At 44.9% G+C, this 23,431-nt stretch overlaps 2 protein-coding genes across 3 annotated transcripts in view; one reads left to right on the forward strand and one right to left on the reverse strand.

The window, feature by feature from the left end:
* The window catches only part of ACD (ACD shelterin complex subunit and telomerase recruitment factor), a 36,083-nt gene extending 35,137 nt beyond the window's left edge, over nt 1-946 (reverse strand). Inside the window, exon 1 of the mRNA XM_075270751.1 lies at nt 855-946. The gene's annotated coding sequence lies outside the window, so the exon portion shown is untranslated. The remainder of the gene's footprint in view (nt 1-854) is intronic.
* Nucleotides 947-949: 3 nt separating this feature from the next.
* PSMG4 (proteasome assembly chaperone 4) lies at nt 950-11,615 on the forward strand. Of its 2 annotated transcripts, XR_012715456.1 has the most exons (4): nt 965-1,151; nt 7,869-7,944; nt 11,224-11,428; nt 11,461-11,615. XR_012715456.1 is itself a non-coding variant. In XM_075270780.1 (3 exons), the coding sequence occupies exons 1-3, from the start codon at nt 981-983 to the stop codon at nt 11,343-11,345; spliced, it is 369 nt and encodes a 122-aa protein (XP_075126881.1). In that variant the 5' UTR covers nt 950-980; the 3' UTR covers nt 11,346-11,615. The 2 variants fall into 2 exon arrangements, 1 of the variants encoding a protein (XP_075126881.1); XM_075270780.1 differs by having other exon boundaries at nt 950-1,151; nt 11,224-11,615.
* Nucleotides 11,616-23,431: the final 11,816 nt, after the last annotated feature.

Here is a 23,431-nt window from a genome sequence, read left to right on the forward strand (position 1 = left end):
CCTTTAACTACTGAGATCAATACATTTCACATCTGCAAAAAAAAAAATAATAATAATTTGCCTTGCTAGTATTATTTTTGTCTTGCTGCCTGCACTTCATCTGAATTAACAGGCAGCTCCTGCACTAACAAGTGAGTCATACAAGAATGAATCACCATGACAACATTGGTCCATCTGTAGTAATGTATCTATGAAATACATATAACATCTATAAAAACTGTGTGCGCTGTCCTTTTTATTTATTATCTGTCTACAAAAAACAAAGAAGTGCCCTAGTCAGTGTGTATCCATGTGCTGATTCTTTTATGGATAGGACATACGGAAAGATATTTTGTGTGATAGAGATCTAATACTGTAACTGCAGTCCGCCGGAGCGCGCTGTATAGCGTGCAACTCATAGCAGCCACCTGGAGCACAGTGTGTCTATTGTATATCTCACAGGCTGGATTGTATTGTTGAGTACTGAGGAGTTGTGTTGAGTCCATCAGATTATCACCTCATATCAGTCACAAGCTCCAGCCTGCCGTGTACACAGCTTTATACCGGGGACAACATAAGACAATGGCTGCTGAGGCTGTATTACTAAGGACCTGCATCCCAATAATGCTGGGTAAGTGGTCTCGCCTTCCAGCCAATCAGAGTCACCGTTTCATCTTTTAGTTTTAATAAAATAAATAGAATAAACTATACATGGGGTTCTCTGATTGGCTGCTATGGCTAAGTAAGACTATGGTTCTGTCTCCAGTAACCTGCACTGGGTGACTACAACAGTGACGAGCTATTCTTGACATCAGTCCACGGTATAACGTTACGAGTGAAGGGACTCACAGGAAAGCTCTTAGCGCACTTCGTACCTGTACACTACACCAAACCGGGAAGCTGTGCAGCGGCCATGTTTGTTTGGGTACACAACATCACGCATACAGGGAAGTGGCGAGCCCGTGACGTCACCGGAAGTCGGGTACCGGCTAGGGGGAAGCATGGAAACCGTGGAGCAGTCACATCGCCCCATCACTATCCACAACTTCAGCGAGAAGATATGTGACAGGCTTGTCCACTTCCACGTCATGAGTCTCCAGGACTGCTTCTTCCTGTGGGTCGGGTTCTCCGCCAGGATGTGTAATCTGGCTGTGGCCATGTGCAGCAGATTTGTGAGTGTATTACCTTGTTGTCAGTCCTGGTAGCTGTGTCATGTGGGTGCGGGGAGAGTAACAACTGTGTCATGTGGGCAGATCCCCGCTCACTCTGTGCTACACTAACGTGGTAGATGCATGACTTCTGTACAGAACTGAAAGTAGCAGAGGGGGCAGCCACCTTAGGCTATGCACACATACACTATCCTATGTGTAGACCGGCAGATAACAGAAAGTAACAGATCCCCTAGGACCCCATTGACTGCAGTGGTGCCTGTTTATATTTTTTTTCCTGAAATCTCCAGGTTACAGAGTTGGGCTTGCAGGATTTTTCATCAGTCATTTCTGACAGACACGATGAGAGGCTTTGATGCAGATGTGAACACACCCTTAGTGTGGATCGCCATGCTTCTGAGGCTCCAAGCATTCAATGAATGGTGCCTGAGCAAGCGTTGTCGCCAAACTGGACCGGAATAGCACCTGCCCTTTGTCTTGCTGCCCAGACTGTCAGCCCACACAATGATCCATGTAATACACAGTCAGGTGCATGGGCCGACAGAAATGATGGGTCAGTGTACTATCTGGGAAAAACCAGTATAGCACACTGAACTCGCACATGGTTGTGTGCAAGCGGCCCTAGATATATCAGAGATAGCTCCTACCTATGGGACTCACATAAGTCCACCTTGCCTGGTGAGGCAGCGACTACATTGAGACCAAGCAAGAATGAGCTGGCCACGGTATGCTGTATATTTGCTTCAATGAGGGTCAGCGAAACCCCCATTCTGGAGATAAGCATAGATCCGAAATAGGGAAACCATACCACCAAGGGTTATCTGTATACGATGGATGGTACTGGATAAAGTAAGGACAAGGAAACAGTACTATTTAAATGACATAGTAAGTGTCTAGCAAAGTAGTAATGTAATAAAAATAGTAAGACTGAAGATACTGACAAGAAGTGTGTGTGGGTGGGGGTTATTTGAGATTTCACAGATAAATGCCATTCTATAGGGCTGACCGATGCCCAACTACAGTGCTGAAACCTCAGGAAGATAGGGCAGGACACTTCCTCTTTTTAGGCTTGCAAAATACTGGAAGGTAAATTTGGGCATTTCCAATGTTGGAATCAGCGTTTAACCCCCCCCTCCTCCAAAACTGTATGAAGATACCTTAAGATGGAATTATGACTTTCAATAATTTCAGAGCATCAGTCAAGAGGACTTTTAGCGTTCCTTACTACCCTGATATGATTATAGGAACTTGGATTCCTGTTAAAGAGAACCTTTTATGTCCTCATATCCTTTTATATACCGCTAGAAAGCTGATAGTGTGCTGAATTCAGCACAATGTAGGCTTTCTCGGTATTTGCCCTGGGACTGGAGATATCGGTGCTGATCTCTCCCCACTGTCAGAAGGGCAGTCCTCACAGCTCAGCATCATGACTGGGTGGTAAGGAATGCCCTGTCCTGACAGTACTCGTCTATAGCTTTGTACTGTCAGAGGGGGAGTTTCTTACTGCCCAGCAATGATGCTGAGTTGTCAGGAACGTGCTTCTGACAGTGGGGAGATATCGGTGCTGAAATTAAAAGGGTTGTCCAGGCTAAACTTTTAAAGTTTAATCTGCTGGGGGCAGTGAAAAAAAAAATGCATACTCACCTGTCCCCGTTGCTCCATTGTCATCCCACATCTCTTCCGGGTGTTGTGCTGAAGCACATCAGCACAATGCTCGGAAGATGCCGCAGAGGCAGATGATCCGGGAGGTGCGAGTGGACACCGGAGCAATGGGGACAGGAGAGTATGCATATTTAAATTTTTTTTCACTGCCCCCAGCTTATTTAAACCTTAAGAAGGTTATCCATTTTTGCCTTTTTTGACCATCCCTTTAACAGCACTGATATCTACAGCTCTGGGGCTAATACCAGGAAAGACGGTAGTGCACTGAATTTACCACACTTGGCTTTCTAGCAGAATATTAAACCGCATATTCATGAGGACATGAAAGGTCCTCTTAAAAACAATGGGATATTGAAATTGGACATGTTAACACTGCTGAAAGAACTCCTCAAATCATAGGTATATTCAGTAGAGCTCCACTTGGCAGTGTCATTTCTGATAGTAAAGCTCCCACACACACAATCATGTTTTAGCAACATTTAGAGGGGTCCTAATTGTGTGCCTGTGGTGGGCCTCACTAATATTGCAACAAATCCACATTTAAATCCATAATTTATAACTGCAGTTTTAACACCGTTGCTTCAGGAACAGCATTTGTTGTTGCCATTTCTTTCAACAGCATTTGTCGTTGTTGTTTCTTTCCTGCATTGCTCAGTTTCATGAAAAGTGTTGAATGGGACACAGAAAGAGGGAAATGGCATATCTTCAGCTCAGAAAAGTCCCATTCCCCATAGATGCGCCACAACTATTCCCATCTACGCTAGTTTTTTGGTGTAAAGAGGATAGTAAATCCCAACCTGCCCCTTGTCTAAGCCCCACTACACCACAGGCTAGTTGTTGATTTTATGTCATAATATAGAAAATTATCTAAAAGTCATTTGAAGATTGAGATATTTGGTATTGCATATATAGGAAATGTTCTGTATGCTATATGCAAGCAATATTGGAACCAGAACTAAAAACAAGGTAAAGCTAAATATGTATTAGTTCTGCCACCTGGTGGACTGTATTATAAAGTGCAGGTTACGTTATCCGGCAGCCAGCTGCATTCAGAATCCTTTAAGTATTTTATTGGTTGAAATAGCAAATGCATTTTGGTTATAGGCCTTGCGCAGAAAGTCTTTGGGATAATTAAAAAAAAATAATAATGTGGAGAATTTGGCATGACTATAATCTCTATGCCCCCCCCTTCCCAGTTTATTTTAGTAGACAATATGCTGTTCTATATTTCAACAACTGCAAAGCAACAGGGAAATGAATTACTGCCTGCTGTGTGTCTGTATGATACCAGATGATCAGGGAGGTAGCAGTAGCTTTATGTGCAGGTGTCCAGTTGGAGATATTATATAGACAGTTGCTGTCATACAGAATGCCCTGTTAGTAAATTTGAATATCAAGGCGCTATGAGTCACAATGGAGAGGCTCTCTAGTGAACTTCAGCCATCTATGTATTGCATGCATTCACCTTGTACAGCGGTGGTGACATTTTAAAAGGGGTTGCTTCTGACATGACAATTCGATTGTAAAGAAAAGATCGAGAGGAAAAACAAACAAAAGGGTGTGTGTGAAAAGCAAAGGTATTCCACCTGGGGTTTGTAATTACAAACAATATTAGACCAGGAGCATGTGACCTGTGAATCCAGGGGGCCCACACCTTATCAAAAATATCATTCCAGAAAGATATTCGCAGAGGGCATGCTGCGGTTTCAAAAACAGTCACGTTTTTATAACTCGGAGCATGTCAGTTATACCTATATGGAAATGCTGGCGATTTCCATATAGGTATAATTGAAGCAGAACAACACTTTTTGACTGCAACTCTCTAGGCTAAGGCCCCAAATAGCAATACGCTGCAGGAAAAAACACAGCGGAAATGTATCACGTTTTTTTTCTGCAGTTACCCTCAGCAGACTATCGGCCTCTATTACACCTATACAGAAAACGCCAGTGTTTCCACAAGTTCAGAAAAAAACCCCACTGCAATAGAAAAACTAAATTTTCAAAAAAACTCACTTCACTGTGATCACCATAAAGAGTTACATTTTGGTGATCAAAGTGATGATAAAGGACCTAAAGACTTCCCTTACCAAAGTGCAACTCCCAGAATAACATCAGCATGGAGAAACAGCTCTTATCTGTCCTACAAGTTGTAAATCGCAGATGACTGATGGGGCATCAGACAGAGGAATGTAAGTAGCCAGAATAGAGCCATCTAGGGGTTAAGCTGGTCACAGGTTTCAAGCAATATGGGAAAGAAAAAGGATCTCTCTGCTGATCAAAAGCATCCAATGTAAGGCTTTGGACTTGTATAAACACATTAGATAAATTGCAGAATTCTTCATGGTTCGTGCAGATATAAGCATAATGAGGAACTTTTCTGCCATATAAATTTATTGGATTAAGAGGACAGCTGCTAAAATACCATTACAAAGCATAAAACAGGTATTTGAAGGTATCGAGGCCTCTTGAGATTTCAAGGTTTAGGATCCTCCAGAGGCTTGCAGTTATGCATAAGGCTTAGTTCACATGTGGGGCGTAATAGCGGGGAGTGATGCGGGGAGCTGCGTCACTCTTGGGTCAAAACCCGCCTGCCACGACTGTCGCGGCTTCCAACAGCTGCGGCTTCCCCCTCCGGAGTCAGCTCAAATGAATGGGCTGACTCTGGAGGGTGCTGCCGCAAGGCGGACACCAAGACTCAATGAGCCGCGGAATCTGCCTGAAGAAAGGGCAGCCTGCTTCTTTTTTTGCCGCTCACGGAAAAAAGTAGCCTGGCGGTGTACATAGACCACCATTGTGAGGGGGCGGATTATGACGTGGATTACGCGCCATAATCTGCCCCCTCTGTGCCCGTGTGAACGGGCCCTAAAACTACCAAAGACTCTCGGCCCACATCCCAGACTTCATATCTGCAGACGAGAAGAGGAAACTCTACATCCTACTGGGAGAAGAAGAGGCCACTGTGGAGATTGCTGCCCAATACGTGTCCAGCTGTCACCAAATAAGAGGAAGATGAGACTCCACGGACTGTTATATTTATCCCAATACACCCGCCCCACCCCACCCCCACCTCCAACCCCCCCATATAGCAGTCAGCAATGAAGAGGAAGATGAGACTCCATGGACTGTTATATTTATCCCAAAACACCCACCCCACCCCCACCTCCCCATATAGCAGTCACCAACGAAGAGGAAGATGAGACTCCACGGACTGTTATACCCCAAACCAACCGCCCCACCCCACCTCCCCATATAACGGTCACCAACGAAGAGGAAGATGAGACTCCATGGACTGTTATACCCCAAACCATCCACCCCACCCCCACCACTCACCCACCCGAGTCCAACTCCCCCCCACACACACTTTACTAGCTTTGGCAATGCCAAATATTTATTCGGACGTGTCAATAAAGCTTTTTTGATTTGATTTGATTTGACTGTGTAACCCTGCATAATCCAGATGGATGGAGTAGTGGATGGTTGGTGCTTGGCCACCATGTCCCAACAAGGCTGCAAGGAGTATTTGAAGTCCTTTTTTGAGCTGGAATCATAGGGAGAGAGTTGGTAGGCTCCATTAGGGTCGCTGAAAGTATGAAAATCACCTCTGCAAAGAATATAAAATTTCTTAACATTTTTTCTATGATACAAAAAACTTGTGTCATCCTTAGCAAAATCATCTCCATGTATGACAGTGCACCATCTCATGTGGCAAATAATACTTCAGTCATTGGGTGCCATTGGCAAACTTATTGAGAATCTTTGGCATATTATTCAGGTTTGGGTGGGCGATCAGTGGCTTGGTAAGTAGCACATTGCCTTATATTCATGACATCCATTGCGTACTCCAAATCACACACATTTAATGGATGTGCCATGGATAGATTTGCTGCAGGGACATATGTTAATTTGGCCTCAGTACTATTGGGTTACATCCACCAAATGTATAACTTGTACAACACATTTTATTTTGCCTTTGTGATATCCCCTTTTACTGTGTATTTGTAAGGCAGTTTATAAATGTCACATCCAGGACTATTTACTGTCAGTCATGGTAAAATACAGAGACTGCCATATAAATGTACACATTATTATTCCAAAAACTCTTTGTTCAATGTTCTCCCCAGTGAATTCCTTCTTGGATTCATATTATTTATTTATTCACTATTGGGTACTGAATGCTACAGTAAACTAACTACATAAACTAGCATTAAAACTTAAAGGGATTCTACCATTAAAATCGAAATTGTTTCTTGTTGACACGTAGGAATAGCCTTAAGAAAGGCTATTCCTCTTTCAACCTTTAGATGTCTTCTCCACGCTGCTGTTCGGTATAAATCCCGGTTTTCGTATGCAAATGAGTTCTCTCGCAGCACTGGGGCGTCCCCAATGCTGCGAGAGAACTCTCCAGCACTGCCTCCATCCTGTTCAGGAGAAGTGTGTTACAGTAGTCTAAGCAGAAGATTATGAGGGCATGGACTGGCATCTTTTTAGTTTCAGAGGTGAGGAAGTAGTGGAATGATGGATGTTCTTGAGTTGGAGGTGGCAGGAGGTGTTAAGGGTTTGGATGTGCGGCTTGAAAGATAGGTCAAAGTCCAAAGGTTATTCCAAGGCATCGGACCTGTGGGATTGGGGTTAGTGTGGTTCCATTAACTTTGATAGATGGGTCAGGTAAAAGGGCGAAGATGAGGAACTCCGTTTTTTCCATGTTGAGTTTGAGAAAGCGGGAAGAGATAAAGGAGGCTATGGCTGCTAGGTGTGATGTTAGCATATTTGAAGGCGGAAGGAAAGGATCCTCTGATTAGGGATAGGTTGAAGAGATGAGTTAGGGCAGGAGTAAAGACTTCAGTAGGTTTGGGGATAAGATGTGACTGAATCAGGTCACGCGCACAGGAGGTGAGGAGGGATTTAGACATCAGGGTGGAAAGCTTTTCATTGGTGACGGTGGGGTAACTCTGTAATGAAAGCTGAGCCATATATTTCCTGCATGCATTATATATCACTAGTGGCTTCCTGTGGTGTATGCATGTCTTTCATGGTATTTCTTGCCTTCTTTCATTATAGGATTCAATGCCTTTATCATCACAGGTTCTTGGGGATAAATCGGATACAACTTCAAGTTCTTTTGCACAGAGACTAGGTACGCATCTTGGGTTTTTATTTCTCTTTCATGCAGACTTTGTGTCCATCATCTGTTTGGGATATTGTTATACAACCAACATCAGCTGGATTGTCAAAGCTTCCAAATTATTGGACATGCATGGATAAGTACAATTGCTTTCATACTTGTATACCTTGGCCTATACAAACTACAAGTTTCACTTAATTTTATTTAAAGTGACCTTCTACTTCAGACTTTTCATTTAGATTTGTACTATATATATAAGGAGATTACCGTATATACCCGAGTATAAGCCAAATTTTTCATGCTGAAAAAATCTCTCCTCGGCTTATACACGAGACACCCCCCCCACACCCCCCACCCTTGGCTTATACTCGAGTCAATAAGTTTTCCCATTTTTTTGTGGTAAAATTAGGGGTCTTAGCTTATATTCGGGTCGGCTTATACTCGAGTATATATGGGTATGTTGAAAAATAAATTTTAAGAAATAATGTCTTACAGTCCTATGAAAAAGTTTGGGCACCCCTATTAATCTTAATCATTTTTAGTTCTAAATATTTTGGTATTTGCAACAGCCATTTCAGTTTGATATATCTAATAACTGATGGACACAGTAATATTTCAGGATTGAAATGAGGTTTATTGTACTAACAGAAAATGCGCAATATGCATTAAACCAAAATTTGACCGGTGCAAAAGTATGGGCACCTCAACAGAAAAGTGACATTAATATTTAGTAGATCCTCCTTTTGCAAAGATAACAGCCTCTAGTCGCTTCCTGTAGCTTTTAATCAGTTCCTGGATCCTGGATAAATGTATTTTGGACAAACAATTCAAGTTCAGTTAAGTTTGATGGTCGCCGAGCATGGACAGCCCGCTTCAAATCATCCCACAGATGTTCAATGATATTCAGGTCTGGGGACTGGGATGGCCATTCCAGAACATTGTAATTGTTCCTCTGCATGAATGCCTGAGGATTTGGAGCGATGTTTTGGATCATTGTCTTGCTGAAATATCCATCCCCGGCGTAACTTCAACTTCGTCACTGATTCTTGAACATTATTCTCAAGAATCTGCTGATACTGAGTGGAATCCATGCGACCCTCAACTTTAACAAGATTCCCGATGCCGGCATTGGCCACACAGCCCCAAAGCATGATGGAACCTCCACCAAATTTTACAGTGGGTAGCAAGTGTTTTTCTTGGAATGCTGTTTCTTTTTGGACGCCATGCATAACGCCTTTTTTTATAACCAAACAACTCAATTTTTGTTTCCAAAATGAAGCTGCCTTGTCCAAATGTGCTTTTTCATACCTCAGGCAACTCTATTTGTGGCGTACGTGCAGAAACGGCTTCTTTCTCATCACTCTCCCATACAGCTTCTATTTGTGCAAAGTGCGCTGTATAGTTGACCGATGCACAGTGACACCATCTGCAGCAAGATGATGCTGCAGCTCTTTGGAGGTGGTCTGTGGATTGTCCTTGACTGTTCTCACCATTCTTCTTCTCTGCCTTTCTGATATTTTTCTTGGCCTGCCACTTCTTGGCTTAACAAGAACTGTCCCTGTGGTCTTCCATTTCCTTACTATGTTCCTTACTATGTTCCTCACAGTGGAAACTGACAGGTTAAATCTCTGAGACAACGTTTTGTATCCTTCCCCTGAACAACTATGTTGAACAATCTTTGTTTTCAGATCATTAGAGAGCGGGCTGTCCATGTTCGGCGACCATCAAACTTAACTGAACTTGAATTGTTTTGTAGAAAGAAATGGTCCAAAATACCTTCATCCAGGATCCAGGAACTGATTAAAAGCTACAGGAAGCAACTAGAGGCTGTTATCTTTGCAAAAGGAGGATGTACTAAATATTAATGTCACTTTTCTGTTGAGGTGCCCATATTTTTGCACCGGTCAAATTTTGGTTTAATGCATATTGCGCATTTTCTGTTAGTACAATAAACCTCATTTCAATCCTGAAATATTACTGTGTCCATCAGTTATTAGATATATCAAACTGAAATGGCTGCTGCAAACACCAAAATATTTAGAACTAAAAATGATTAAGATTAATAGGGGTGCCCAAACTTTTTCATAGGACTGTATTTCTTTGTTAGGTCGGAAACATTTCAGACTACCCTCGTAGAAGACCCCATAGCAAAAATCATCAGATTTACATAAAAATCATTGCACAAAAATATTATATAACAGATCCGTTATCTTTTTTTTTTTGTTTGTTTTAAATAGATGGCCAACCGTTTGCATCCATTTTTTTTTACATCCATTAAACGGATATAGTGATGTGATGTGAATGCTCCCTTAGACCAATATATCACTCCTTTGTTTACTAACAATTAATTTCTCCTGTACAGGTCCTAGACCAATAAAACTAGGGGTCATGGTGACTCTTAACCTTTGAAAATTAAGATCACACATGTTATGCTGCCAGTCACAGCTAGCGAGAGTACATGTAGTTGTAAGCAGGGTTGGATTTCTGACAAATGTGTCATATTAGTGGCTATTATGGGCCTACATTTGCTATTATTATCATTGCTTGTCATTAGTTGTTACTGGTTGGTGACCTTTTCACCCCATCAATTGAGGATAAAATATATCCCTTATCTATCACATGGTCTTTTCTGTTGTATGTGTATATTACACACTATATTTTGCTGGATTTTTTGGCTCTTGAACTTTCTGAGATGAAAACGTGTTGAGTTTCATTCATCGTTTGAGTAATTTTATTCATTTTTCATTACGTGGTGGTTTATTTTGTTTTTTGGTCATCACTTATACATTTTTTTAATCTGTTTTATTAAAGGTTATGTTTTAGGAGATTGTATTCTGTGATTCCATTTGATATCAATACATACAATATAGTAGCTCACCGTTGCAATCTTATGTCCATTGCGGTGTACCCCTAGCCTAAGTTTAGACACACATAGACCTTGTACGAAATGACAGTGAAAAGCCGCCTTGCACCTCAGGAGCGCCTGTATTCATAGATTTCGAATGTGTGAACAGCCCCCATTCACATACAGTGAATGTAATGCTGCTGTGTGACGGCCCTTAAAAACTGGTCATCACACGGCTCATTTTTACTGTAGCTCATCGCAGCAGCATGCTTTATGGTTGGTATTTCCAATAAGTTATCCATGGTCCACAAAAGCAACAATTCTATGACTGTACAAACTCTACTACATCTATAGTGTTTTTGATGGATATGAAGCAGCTTTATCAGATTATAGCACAGTTATATGTGAATCTAATACCTTTTTTTTTTTAAACTGATGTGTTACAGCAAAGAAGACCAAAAAACAAGTGTTTACCAGCATCAATATCCCAAGCAATGACAGCCAACTCATGCTGCTCATAGAGAAACGAATCAAGGAGGAGATGGAATCCTTTCCGGAAAAGTTTTGAACATGAAGCCTTCTGCAGACAGCCCTCGTAAAGACTGCTTTGGTTAATCTCCAGATACCTGAGGAGGACAATTTCTACACTCCCTTCTAAACAGAAAGGCTTGGATACAGAGCACACGGAAGCTTATGTGTTAAGACCGACTACATAACATTAGCCTCTTACAAGATTTATATGTATTAGTGGATTCAGGGGATAAGACTTGCATACTTGTAAATGAGATTACTTTAAATTATGATCTCATTCTTCATGCAAAGAAATAATGCAATTAAATCTACTGACAGATTTTTTTTAAATTCTATATTTTATTGAATTTGTACAACATTAAAACATAACTAGAAGATAAAAAGCAACACTAGCATGAAAAAAATACAGCGATACCTGTCGTGTGGGCCAGAAATGTCAGGTGTATCACAACATAGTCCCTGGTAAGGTAGCAGAGGCATGAGTGTCATTGTTAAACATGAACTAAAATTAGGAACCAGATTTTCCTGAATTGGTTACCAATGCCATGGGTAGAAGCTGAAAGGTCCTCCATGCCTATTACCTCCTGAATTTTGTAATGCCACTGGCCAATAGATGGTGTCACAGATTGCCACCACAAGGCAGAGATGGAAAGTGGGCAAACCACAGATTTCCAATATGTAGAGTGAAGGATATCACTAAGGTGGACTAAGAAAAGCCCCAAGGTGAGTCAGGGGGAAAATCAGTAAACTTAGAAGTAATAGTACAGACCTCCATTGCAAAAGATGCAAGTACCACACAATCCCAGAAAATGTGGAGTAGAGACACCCCCCCACAATGCCAGCCATGGGAGGGGCTCTGAGAGCATGGTGTAGGTGTGGTGACCCTGTACCACCTGGCCACTATTTTATAACTGGCCTCTTTGGTTCACGATGAGAGAGAGGATTTCTGAGTGAGTCCCATCTCTTTGCTCAGTTTTAAAAGCGAGGTCGAGGTCCGCTTCTGAGTCACAGAAATTGGGATCTTAAGAAATTGGTAAATGATGGGGGGGGACAGTTGCAGATGGGTCCTGACAAAGTGTTTTGAAGGTCATGCATCCTCAGGTGAACCTTCCTGGCAGTTCAGGTGTGCTGAGGAAATTCTGATATATTTGTCATGCTGGAAGAAGGCCTGGGTCAGTACATTTACATAGGTAAATGGAACAAAAGAATGCAGGAGGGGAAACTGGACCCACACTGATCCAAGTGCTAGTCCCTATTTGAACTTTAGTCCTGCTTTAAAGCAGTATTCATCAAGTTTTTGTTTATTTTTTATTTATTTATTTATTTATTTTTTATTTTCCAGCAGTATTAGTCTCACTGATAACGTTTATAAACTGCCCATACACCAGAACGAAAGATTGTGAATGACAATCTGTTTTCCCTTAGCCCAAACAGCAGCACAACTGGGGGTAATCCTGCCCCTATGAGCTGTTAGGACAGGTGGAATATTTAATTACCTAACAGCAATTAACCCCTATAAGAGGTCAGAGGACCAACTCCCCTTTGTGTTAGTAGCAAGTAAAGTTTTAGACATCTATTTAACAGAAGTAATATGACATCCAAACAAATAGTACAATTACAGCATAGGGAGGGAGCCTTGTGCTGCTGTTTGGGCTAAGGGAAAACAGATTGTCATTCACAATCTTTCGTTCCCCCTACGCCCAACAGCAGCACAACTGGGGATTTAGCAAGTATCGCTTTCCCTTAGGGCGGGTGATTCTGGCAAGCTGATGCCAATACCGAATGTCCAAATGCTGTGGACTCCCTTGTTCGCCACTCAAGTCTATAATGTTTGGCGAAAGTTAGCTGAGAACTCCAAGAAGCCGCTGCACATATCTGTTCCAAGGAAAGAAAACGTCTCTCGGCCCATGATGTCGCCACTGCTCGGGTGGCATGGGCACGGATAAGGTCTGGTACCGGGAGGTCCTGAGCACGTAGGGAGCAGATAATGGCTTCTCTAATCCATCTTGATAGAGTTGGTTTGGATGCTTTGGTCCCTTTGGTGTGGCCAAACACATTGATCAGCAAATTCTCTGACTTCCGAAAGGACGCAGTCCGCTCTAGATAAATCTGCAATGCTCTCACCAAGTCCAACTTGTGCATCCTTTCCTCCCACTCAGAGGTGGGAGAGGAAAAAAACGCTGGTAAGACGATTGCCTGGTTAACATTCTGAGGCGTGGGTACCTTTGGCAAGAATCCTGGGACAAACCTCAGTTGCACTCTGTCTGGAAAGAAGGTTATAAATGGCTCAGAGGCCGCTAGGGCTTGTAGCTCACCGACCCTCTTGGCGGAGGTTATTGCCAACAGGAAAGTTATCTTGTATGCTAGGTACTTCAAATCCACCTCAGATAGGGGCTCAAAGGGGGGCGCACAGAGCCCTTGCAAAACTGCGGCCAGGTCCCAGATCGGGACCGGTGGCTGCACCTGAGGACGGAGTCTAGTAGCCCCTCTTAAAAATTGCTTAATCAGAGGATCTAGTGCTAGCCGGGTCTCCAGGAGTGCGGACAGAGCTGAGACTTGGACTTTCAAGGTAGCAGGTGCTAGCCCCTTCTCCAGGCCGTCTTGTAGGAACTCCAAGACTGCATTCCTATCAGGGTCGCGCTGGTTACTCGAACACCAGTTCTGAAAGATTCGGGCGACCCTCTGGTAGCTCTGGTTAGTTGACTCTGCTCTTGAGTGCGCCAAAGTTCTTAGCACTCCCTGGGATAATCCTCTTCTGCCAGCTAAAGGCTGGCTGACCTCCAGGCAGTGAGGTTGCATCTGTTCAGGCCTTGATAGGGCCGGCTGTTCCGGGTTACCAGAGTTTACACTGGTGGAAGCCTCCAGGTGTTCCTCCGTCTCATGAGAGTGAGGACGGTGAACCATGCCCTTTTTAACCAGAATGGCGATTTCCTTGCCAAGTTCCGGTTCTGCCTGCGTTTTGTCAATACCTTCCGAATCCTCAGTTGACGAGGGTAGACGCACTTCCATCTGAACCTCCCTGGTATTGACAGGGCATACAGCGCTGGAGGATTGTCTTCCCGAACTGGGGAGCGACGTTCCTATATTGCAGCGCCGTTTGAGGTGGCCATCAGATCCACCTCGGGGAGACCTCATCCTTTGATAGGATAGTGGAGAGCATCCTGGTCTGGGGATGACCTGGCTAAGGTCCTCCGCATTTTGGTGAGTCAGTCCCACCGACTGTAACCTGGAATTTGAACCGCTGGCCGCTGGGGAATACATAGATCCAAATAGATGAGGATCCTGGCGTCTGGTGACGTGGAGAGGGTTCTCGTCCTCTGTCCGGGATGACCGTAAACGGCTGTGAACAGGCTGTCCGTCCTGGTTCTTTACTCCCGAATTTGTGGAGTCCACGTCAGAAGCTTCACCTGAGCTCTGGTAATTTCTTGCCAGCTGCGTAAGCGCGTTCTCTTCAGGTAACGCCAGGTGCTCTGTACCAGGGTCTCCCCCAGATGAGCTCCCCTGGACCGGGAGGCATCTGTGGTCAACAGGGTCTAGGTAAACCTGACCGAGGACCTGCCATCGTGAAGATGGGTCTGCCGGGCCAATCATGGCCGGGCACTGATGGTTCACTGGATAGGCTCCTTTAGTCCCTAGGGACAGCGATTCCGGACTCGCAGCTTCTTGACATAGAGAAGGTGCCTCCAGGTAGGAGAGTCCCTGGTGAATCCCCGGAACTGGATTCGATTTGATGGAATCGTAAAAAATCTTAACGGGCCTTCTTTGATCCTGGCTCTGAGAGGCCTTCTGTCCCCCTAAAGGGCTCCCCAGCCCTACTAGGGAGCTGGGGGAAGACCCGTGGATACTACTCCCCTGGAGATAGGGGGGGCTGAAATTCTGCCATCTGGGAGGGTGGAAACTTGAAGACAAGGTTTTCCATCTGGGTGTTCGTCCCATTGATCTAAGGTCCTGGGCCGAGCTATGAGAGATCCTGCGAGTGTACCTGGCCTGAAGGTTCCCTAAGGAAGCCGCATCCCGAGACGGAAGCGGTCTATGTCGAAGATGAACCTGAGTCCTTCGCCCAAGATTCTGGAAACCACGAAGCCTGGAGGGAGATCCTTCTGGACGGGTACTCAAAGATGAAGTTGTTTGGGGCCTAAAAAGGGCAAGATGTTCTCTCGGCCGGTGGAGCCTAGATGTAGCCAAGGACCCTGGGACCTTTGCGTCGGGGCCCTAGATGGACGGGCCCGCTTTCTCCCAGGCTGGCAGACCACTAATGGGTCAGGGATCCTTCTTACGGTCGCGGAAAGTACCGCGTCCTCTACCTCGGCCCTGGGGAGCGGAGCGTCCACGCCCCCTGAAACCTCTGGTGGAGGACCCTCGACCCCGAAAGGCAGTTCTTCTCCTTTCTGGCGGCTGCGGCAGATTTTTAGTTTTAGTGTCCGCCAGATCCTCCATGATTTTGTCCAGGGCTTTGCCAAAGAGCCTACCGGGCTCAAAAGGCGGGGTACAAAGCCCTAGTCTGGAGGAGTTGTCCACCCTCCATGGTTTAACCCACAACGGTCGCCTGGCCACAGTGGTGAGGGCCATAGATTTGGAGGCGAGTCTTAGTTGCGACCTGGAGGATTCAGCCAAGTGGTCCACCAATAAATTAATATCGGACATAGCCGATAGGAGGTCGTCCCGGTGGACCCCCGTGTCTATATCCCTAGCAAGGGAAGATAGTTCGGCCTGTAGGGCAGAGACCACCTCATTAGCCGATATGGCCATGGAGGCCTGCGATGAGGCGACAGAGTATGCCCGCCTCAGGGACCCCTCTACGCGGCGGTCCAACGGGTCCTGCAGACTTGAGCCGTCCTCGGCTGGCAGGACTGTACGGCGGGATAGTTTGGCAACTGCCACGTCTACTTTTGGCGGTGGTCCCCAGGCCCCCTGCTGGGACTCAGATATAGGAAAAAGTGCCCTGAACCTATCGGAAGGTGTAAATGCTTTCTCGGGACGCCTCCACTCGCCTTCCATTACCTGGACCAGGTCCGCACTAGCTTTAAAGGACTTTGCCCTCCTGCTTGGCCCTTCCCCTGCCTCCCGATCACATGATCTGAGGACTCTGAAAAGTCTACCCATCTTTTTGAGGGGAAACACCTCCTTCTCCACCACCACCGGGTCTTCCTCTGAAGACTCAACCTCCCCGATGTGAAGCCATTCTAGGGGCGGGAGGGAGGGCTCAGAAGGCTCCAACCGAGGCCTCTTGGCGAGGTGGGAAATGGTCTCATCCACTTTCCTCATGGACTGGGACACGAAGTCCTTAACCCAGGAGACCATCTCTCTGATTGGGGTAGCTTCGGAGGGAGGCGCTCTACATCCCTGGCAGTACCTGTATTCACAGGCGTCAGGGAGGGGGATATTACATCGGGCACAAGACAGATGTCTCCTCTTCGCAGTGGTTTTCCTCCGAGGGAGGGTCGAAGAGGATGAGGAGGACATACTAGGAGGAAAGAAGCAGCATAAAACAGAAAATCCGGACCTCAGCAACAACAGTAGCCACAACAGCACCATCCCCCCCCCCCCCAGCACCACCACCACCAACCTTGATAACACGCAGTTGAACTTCCAGCTCTTGAGCTTCTCCTGAGGCAGCAATGCTTCAGAAGTACCTGCAACCGGAGCGACAGGTACCATACTGTGGTGGAGGGGGGGTTTAAATAGGTCGGGTGGGGGAGGGACAGGGGTGGAGCCACGCCCCCTTCACCTGGGTCCGAGCTCCACCTAATATCATAACAACTCGCCCCCCCCTTTCTGAGCAAGCGGGGGGGGGGGAGGTAAGACACACTAACAGCAGTTGCTTACCTGCTGTTCATTGTTTCCTATGATCCTGCGCAGCCTGCCGCGGCACATACCTTAGTCGCGCGGCCTGCGCATGCGTGGTTTCCCCAGAAGCAGTCCCCGGCTCGGACGGAACCTGGGAGCTGAGAAGTAGTTCCCAGCCCCCGCCGGCAGACAAAAGGTTCCTACCTGCCGGAACCTGCAGCGCCCGGACGTCCGCGATGCTGCCTGCAGAGCGGAGGATTAGATACAACGGTCATCACCCAGGATACTGGAAGCAGAAGATCCCGGGGACCATCAGGTGACACCCACTTGCTCCAGCAGGGAACCCGGACCGGCGCAGGGAGAGAGCCACGCAGCAAGGTACAATCTTTAGGGGGGGAGAGGGGACCATTCAGGGGTTGTCCACTTTCAGATCATTATTGAGAGACAGTTTTCTAGATCTCTGCTTGCTGTTATTCATTCTGCTTACTTCCAGTGATAAAAATCAGTCCATGGTCATGTGATGGACACAGAGGTGCACGGCTTATTATAGTCACTGTAAGACATCTGCCTAGTAACAGGCTGTGCACCTGTGTGTACATCACATGACCATGGACTGATTTTTATCCACTGGGAGAAAACAATGAATGACAGCGAGCAGAGATCTAGAAACAGAAAATATATTGGAAAATTGTATAACTTTTTATTACCCTATATACTGGAGTATAAGCCGACCCGAATATAAGCCGAGGCCCCTAATTTTACCACAAAAAACGGGGAAAACTCATTGACTCGCGTATAAGCCGAGGGGGGGGGGGAATTGCAGCAGCTACTGGAAAATTTCAAAAATTAAAATGGTCGGAGTTTTTGGGTGCAGTAGGTGCTGGGGAAGGGGAGGGGGTGTTTTAGTTGTCTGTCTGCCCCTTCCCTGAGCTTGAGGACTGTTTTTTTTTTTCCCCCACTTGGAATTCAGCCTGGCTGAATATAGGATATCTGCATTGCTCCTATTAACCCCTTCCCGACGGAACAGGAGCACTGCAGATACCCTACTTTCAGGCACAGGGATACCTAATGTGTTTGTGTCTCACAGTCATTTTCTACTTTTATATGTATACTACCGTGTTTCCCCGAAAATAAGACACTGTCTTATATTAAATTGTCACTCTAAATATAGGTCCTGTCTTATTTTCGGGGGGTGCTTTATTACAACCGTCAGTCATGCCGGCACTTCCTTAATGGAGCGTCAACATGACTGCCGGTTGTAGGTAGTGTAGTGTAGGGGAGGGGGGAAGTTATCATACTTACCTTTCCCTTCTTCCTAGCAGCGCTGGTGCTGCTGTTCGTCCTGGAAGTGGTGAGCGGGGCTTAGCGAACTCCACTTCACTGACACAGCAGCCGTGCTCTGTGCTCCGTGTGCACAGGAAAGCCGGCTGCTGCCTCTTCTGTATGGCAGCTGCTGTCTCTGCCTCTGGGATGAGCTGGGAGAGCTCATTCTACAACAGCAGAGGCAGCAGCCGGCTTTGCTGTGCACACGGAGCACAGAGCATGGCTGCTGTGTCAGTGAAGCGGAGCTCGCTAAGCCCCGCCCACAAAAACACCGCTAAGCCCCGCCCCTGAAACCTCCGCTAAGCCCCCCCGAAACCCCGCACACCACTGCCGGGCATGCCTTTTTTCGGGGGATGCCTTATATTAGGCAATTCAACACAAACCCCCGCATGCCTTACTTTCAGGGGGTGTCATACTTTCGGGGAAACACGGTATGTATACCTTTTTTTTTAATATGAACTATTCTGGCAGGCGAGATAATCCTAAAAAAAAAAAAAAGTTTGGGAAGGTATGCTGTAGCAATACAAGGAGTTTTCAACTAAAACAATAATAATTGCCCTTCAGGGAGATCGGCATAATTACAGTGGTTTTCCAAGACCCCCAGAACAAAACTGAAGCAAGGAAATGTTATTAAAGAAGAAAGTTTCTTCACGTGTTCTTTCCCCCATCTTTCCAGCACTGTGGCTCTAGTGCAGTCTTTCTCAAAGTGGGCAATAACGCCCCCTTGTGGGCGCTGGAGGCCTATAGGGGGGCAGTAAAGGGCACAGAGAAGATTGGGGGGCGTTGAAGCGGTTTAGGGGGGCGATGGCTAATTTAAAGGGGTGGTATCATAACAATGATTCTATCTATACTGCTTGTTAATGTGAATGTAAGACTTTTCCTAAATACACTGCTTCAGCAAAACTGCTTTGTTTGTCCACTATCTAACTTTATTCACTTCATTATGGACACTAGCACCTGGCCCCCTGCTCATTGCTGAGGGAGCCACATGACGTAGCTCCCTGCTGTGTGGGTGGAGAGAGGGGGGGGCTGAGTGTATGGAGCCAGCCTGTGTCTGCACCACACATACACATCACCTAGCTCCCTGCTGTGAGATAGAGGGGGTGTGTGGAATAAGTGCTGCTTTCTTATATAAAGCAGTCTAAATCCTACTGGGCTAAAGGACCTGGTCTCTCTGTTCACTAGGATAAAGCTTTATTATATAGAGCAGGCTGCTAGTGGACAGAGGAGCCAGGTCCTTTAGGAAACTCTGTACAAGGTAAATCCAAGTCTTATTTTCACATGACACACATAATTTAATTACTAACATAATGACTGTGATTGTGATTCTTAAGATGTAGTAAAGTAAAAAAAATTTGGGGGGGCGCTAGAAAATAATGAATTCTCGAAGTGGGCGGTAGACAAAATAAGTTTGAGAACCTCTGCTCTAGTGCTTGCTGCCTCCTCTCCAGCACCACTGTCGTGTCATTACCCAATAGTCCACGTGACTGTTGATGTAAGTGATTGGCTGTAGCAGTCAAATGGAGCACTTAGTGATGCCATTGCTTCAGCATTGGAACAGATGGGTGGCAAACCCTGGAACTGTGCTCAATCACTAACCCACAGGGGAGCAGATGAGTTTCCTAAAGGGCCCCTGAGCCCCCAACCTCTTCACCGTATGGCCCCCCTCATGGGACCATGTTGCTTATGTAGGTATTGGGTCTTTAGTCTAGGGCAAGAATGAGTCATCAGGCTACCGAGAGGGCCACAGGACAGGATGTAGCAGGATAATAGTGGGCTCTCACTAGCAGATGATGAGAGATATAGCAGGTGAATAGAATGTATTTCCCTATTTTCTAGCATTCACAATTTAGCTAATTTTTTGGGCTCCTGGAGAACTGCTCTATTAAAAGCTCTTCTGTAATACTAAAAGGATACTTATACTAGATGCATAGCCCCAAAGTCGTCTGGGGGTTAAAAATCTATCATTTATAATCTTTTACCACAATACATTAAAGACATTAAGTACCAGACAAACAAGGCCCTGACGGGCTCAGGGAACCAGTGATTTATAAAGAGACCTCTTCATAAATCAGCCCTTGAGGCCAGTTTTCTGAGGAATCTTCCCCACTGTCTTCATTTCACTGTGTAAATGGATGGTGTAGAAGCTAAAGGTTTAGATTTATAGATCCACCAAGTATATCAATTGGAAAATGTTGGCAATGTGGTTGCAGATGTGTCCGGTCGCTATCCAAAGTGTTTTGGAGGTCATGCATGTTCGAGTAAGTTATCATGGCAGCTCAAGTATGCTCAGGAAATGTCACAAGCTAATGTACCTGTTGTGCCTGCAGAAGGCCTGGGTTAGTACACTTATCAAGAGACAGAAGCATACATGATGGGAAACTGGGCCCACACTGATCAAACCACTATCCCCTGTGTGAACGTACTGAAAACTGCTTAAGGATAAGGCCCACAGTGTGGAAACAGATTTTTTGTTGTGGATTTTACTGCAATTTTTTGAGTCAAAGTCAAGAATGGCTACAAAAGGAATGGGAAATATAAAGGAAGCTCATATACTTCTCCCTTCTGCTCAATCCACTTCTGACTTTGGCAAAAACTATATATGTGATAAACTGATAGCAGTGAAACTGGCACTCACTAGTGAGGATATCTAAAACCAGATTTTATTGGAAACATTAAAATACTACACTCATAATACTAAAGCCACACTTGGCCATATAAAAAATTCTCTAATATCTCTAAGTGAATAGCCCTGTTAAAGAGAAGAACGGGTTTGCACCAATTGTAATATGCAAACACTAGGGGAAAGCACATGAGCTGTTTAGTTTATAAAAATAAATAAACTACTCTTTACTTTGAACTCCCACAGACTGATGACGTTGGCTCAAAAAAACACAGCAAAATCTGCAACAAAAACGCAGTGTTTCTGCAACGTGGGGCCTCAGCCTAAGGCCCCAAATTGCGGAAATGCAGCTTTTTTGTTGCAGATTTTACTGTAGTTTTTTGAGCCAAAGCCAAGAATGGCTACAAAAGGAATGGGAAATATATAGGAAGTTCTTATACTTCTAGCTTCTGCTCAATCCACTCCTGATTTAAAAAAAAAAAGTCTGTTAGTGCTATTAATAGGTTAATAAGTTCACTCATATACCTTTAGCAGTGTTTTGAGTGATTTCTGGGTGTCTCTGGGAGTTCCTGGCATCTTCTGCATTTGTTTACATGGTGTAGCTTCCTGTGTAGGTTCCACACTAGCTCCCTCTTACCTCACTCACCCCCTTCCTTCCTCCCATACTCTCCCTTCCTGTCTCTCTAGCTATCCCACCCACTCCTAGCCTTTCCCAACTAACTCAGCCCAGATGTGATTAGCCAGAATTCCTTCCACTTGTCAGTTAATGTAAAATGTTACACTTTTTGCCATGGCATTTACACTATGTGTGGCCTTGGCCTTAGGCAAGGCAAAATCATGGCCGTAAAATAACGTGGCGTATACGATCCTAACTCCCATTGAAATCAATGGGAGCGTTTATGGCACGCAAAGTCTCACACGCCGTATACGTGCCACATCATGCGGCACGTTACTCCGTTTGAATGCACCCTTAAAGCAGAACTTAAATTTTTGAACAACTTTTTTATTTTCTGTATAAACTGCTGTTTGGGAACAGAAGGGAAGGAGAGCCATTTTGCTTTTTGTAGCAGTTTGGTTTTTGGATGTCATGCCACTATTGCAGAGCCACGAAGTTACCAGTAAAGAGGAATACGCAGAGAAACTAGAAACTACACCACTGAAGGGATTTTTAACCCTTGAGCGTTGCATTAATTTAATTTCTAGAAATGAATGTGCAGCTGATAGTGAAAAATTGCTATTTTTCCAGAGATCTGCCATTTTCAGTGCTCAATATGTTGTCCGCAGCTCCTGTCAGCAGAGACACAAACTCCAAAAACTGTTAGGCTAAGTTCAGAAGGAGGCCGCCTCAGGTTTTGGTCCAAAATATGGGTAGCCGCGACTTAATGCTGGTGCACTGCAGTGGCATCCAGTCACGCACTCCACTCTGGATTAGGCCCAATGAATGGGCCTAGTCGGGAGGAGGGAGTGTCTTCAGGCCGAATCGCAAAGCGAAACAGCCTGAAGAATGAGCATATCGCTTCTTTTTCCAGGAGCCGGAACAAACTGGCTCCTGGATAAAAGAACTGACCATCTCCCATTGATTTCAAAGGGAGCCATCTTTTTGGTCAGGATTTTGAGGCGGATACGGCCTCAAAATACTGACCAAAAAAACCTCTGTGTGAACTTACCCTTAAGTGGGTATCCCGGGCACAGTAGCTTTTGGAGCATTCATCTCTGACAATAGCCAGGCACAACATATTGTGCACTGAAATAATGTATTGCTAGAAAAATTGTCATTTTCACCATGAGCTGTGTATTCATTTCTGAAAAATAAATGTATGCAACACTTGGGGACTAAATGCTCAAAAATGCTAAATTCCTTCTGGGGTGTGGTTTCCAAAATGGGGTCACATAAGGATTCCACTTTACTGACATTTCAGGGCTCTGCAAAAGTGTCATCACGTTCAAACATCAAAGTCTGCAAGCTGGACTTTTCTCTTCGCTGACCAGTAGAAAATTGGCGTATCTACCCACGTGAACCGAATGATGGAAACTGAGTACTAGTGTGATCCCAGCCTTAGTTGTAAGGATCCATCAAATATATTGTTAGGAAATATAAGGCACCTAGATACTCACAGTTTGTTACATTACAGCACCATTGATAAATCACAGGGACAAACCAGCCTTGTTTTTATGTTTTTATTTCTGTACACATACAGTACAAATAGTTTTGCGCAGATACAACCAGGTGACATGCACACATTTAATTTTAAGACATGTTTCAGTACTCAATTTGAAAGCTTGTGCTATGGATGTGTACCACCAAACTACTCCTGAAGATCAAACAAAACCAGTATGTTCTAAAACATGTATGTACTAAAAGTAAAATCAGACCAAAAACATTGTTGTCC

This window comes from Leptodactylus fuscus, chromosome 4 (genome assembly GCF_031893055.1).
Source record: "Leptodactylus fuscus isolate aLepFus1 chromosome 4, aLepFus1.hap2, whole genome shotgun sequence".
Taxonomy (NCBI): domain Eukaryota; kingdom Metazoa; phylum Chordata; class Amphibia; order Anura; family Leptodactylidae; genus Leptodactylus; species Leptodactylus fuscus.

Bases quoted from the DNA above. Each gene is read 5' to 3' on its own strand.
- PSMG4 (XM_075270780.1), top strand. From the start codon at position 981: ATGGAAACCGTGGAGCAGTCACATCGCCCCATCACTATCCACAACTTC. The intron at 1,152-7,868 runs GTGAGTGTATTA...CTTTCATTATAG, and splicing joins TGGCCATGTGCAGCAGATTT to GATTCAATGCCTTTATCATC. The intron at 7,945-11,223 runs GTACGCATCTTG...GATGTGTTACAG, and splicing joins TTCTTTTGCACAGAGACTAG to CAAAGAAGACCAAAAAACAA.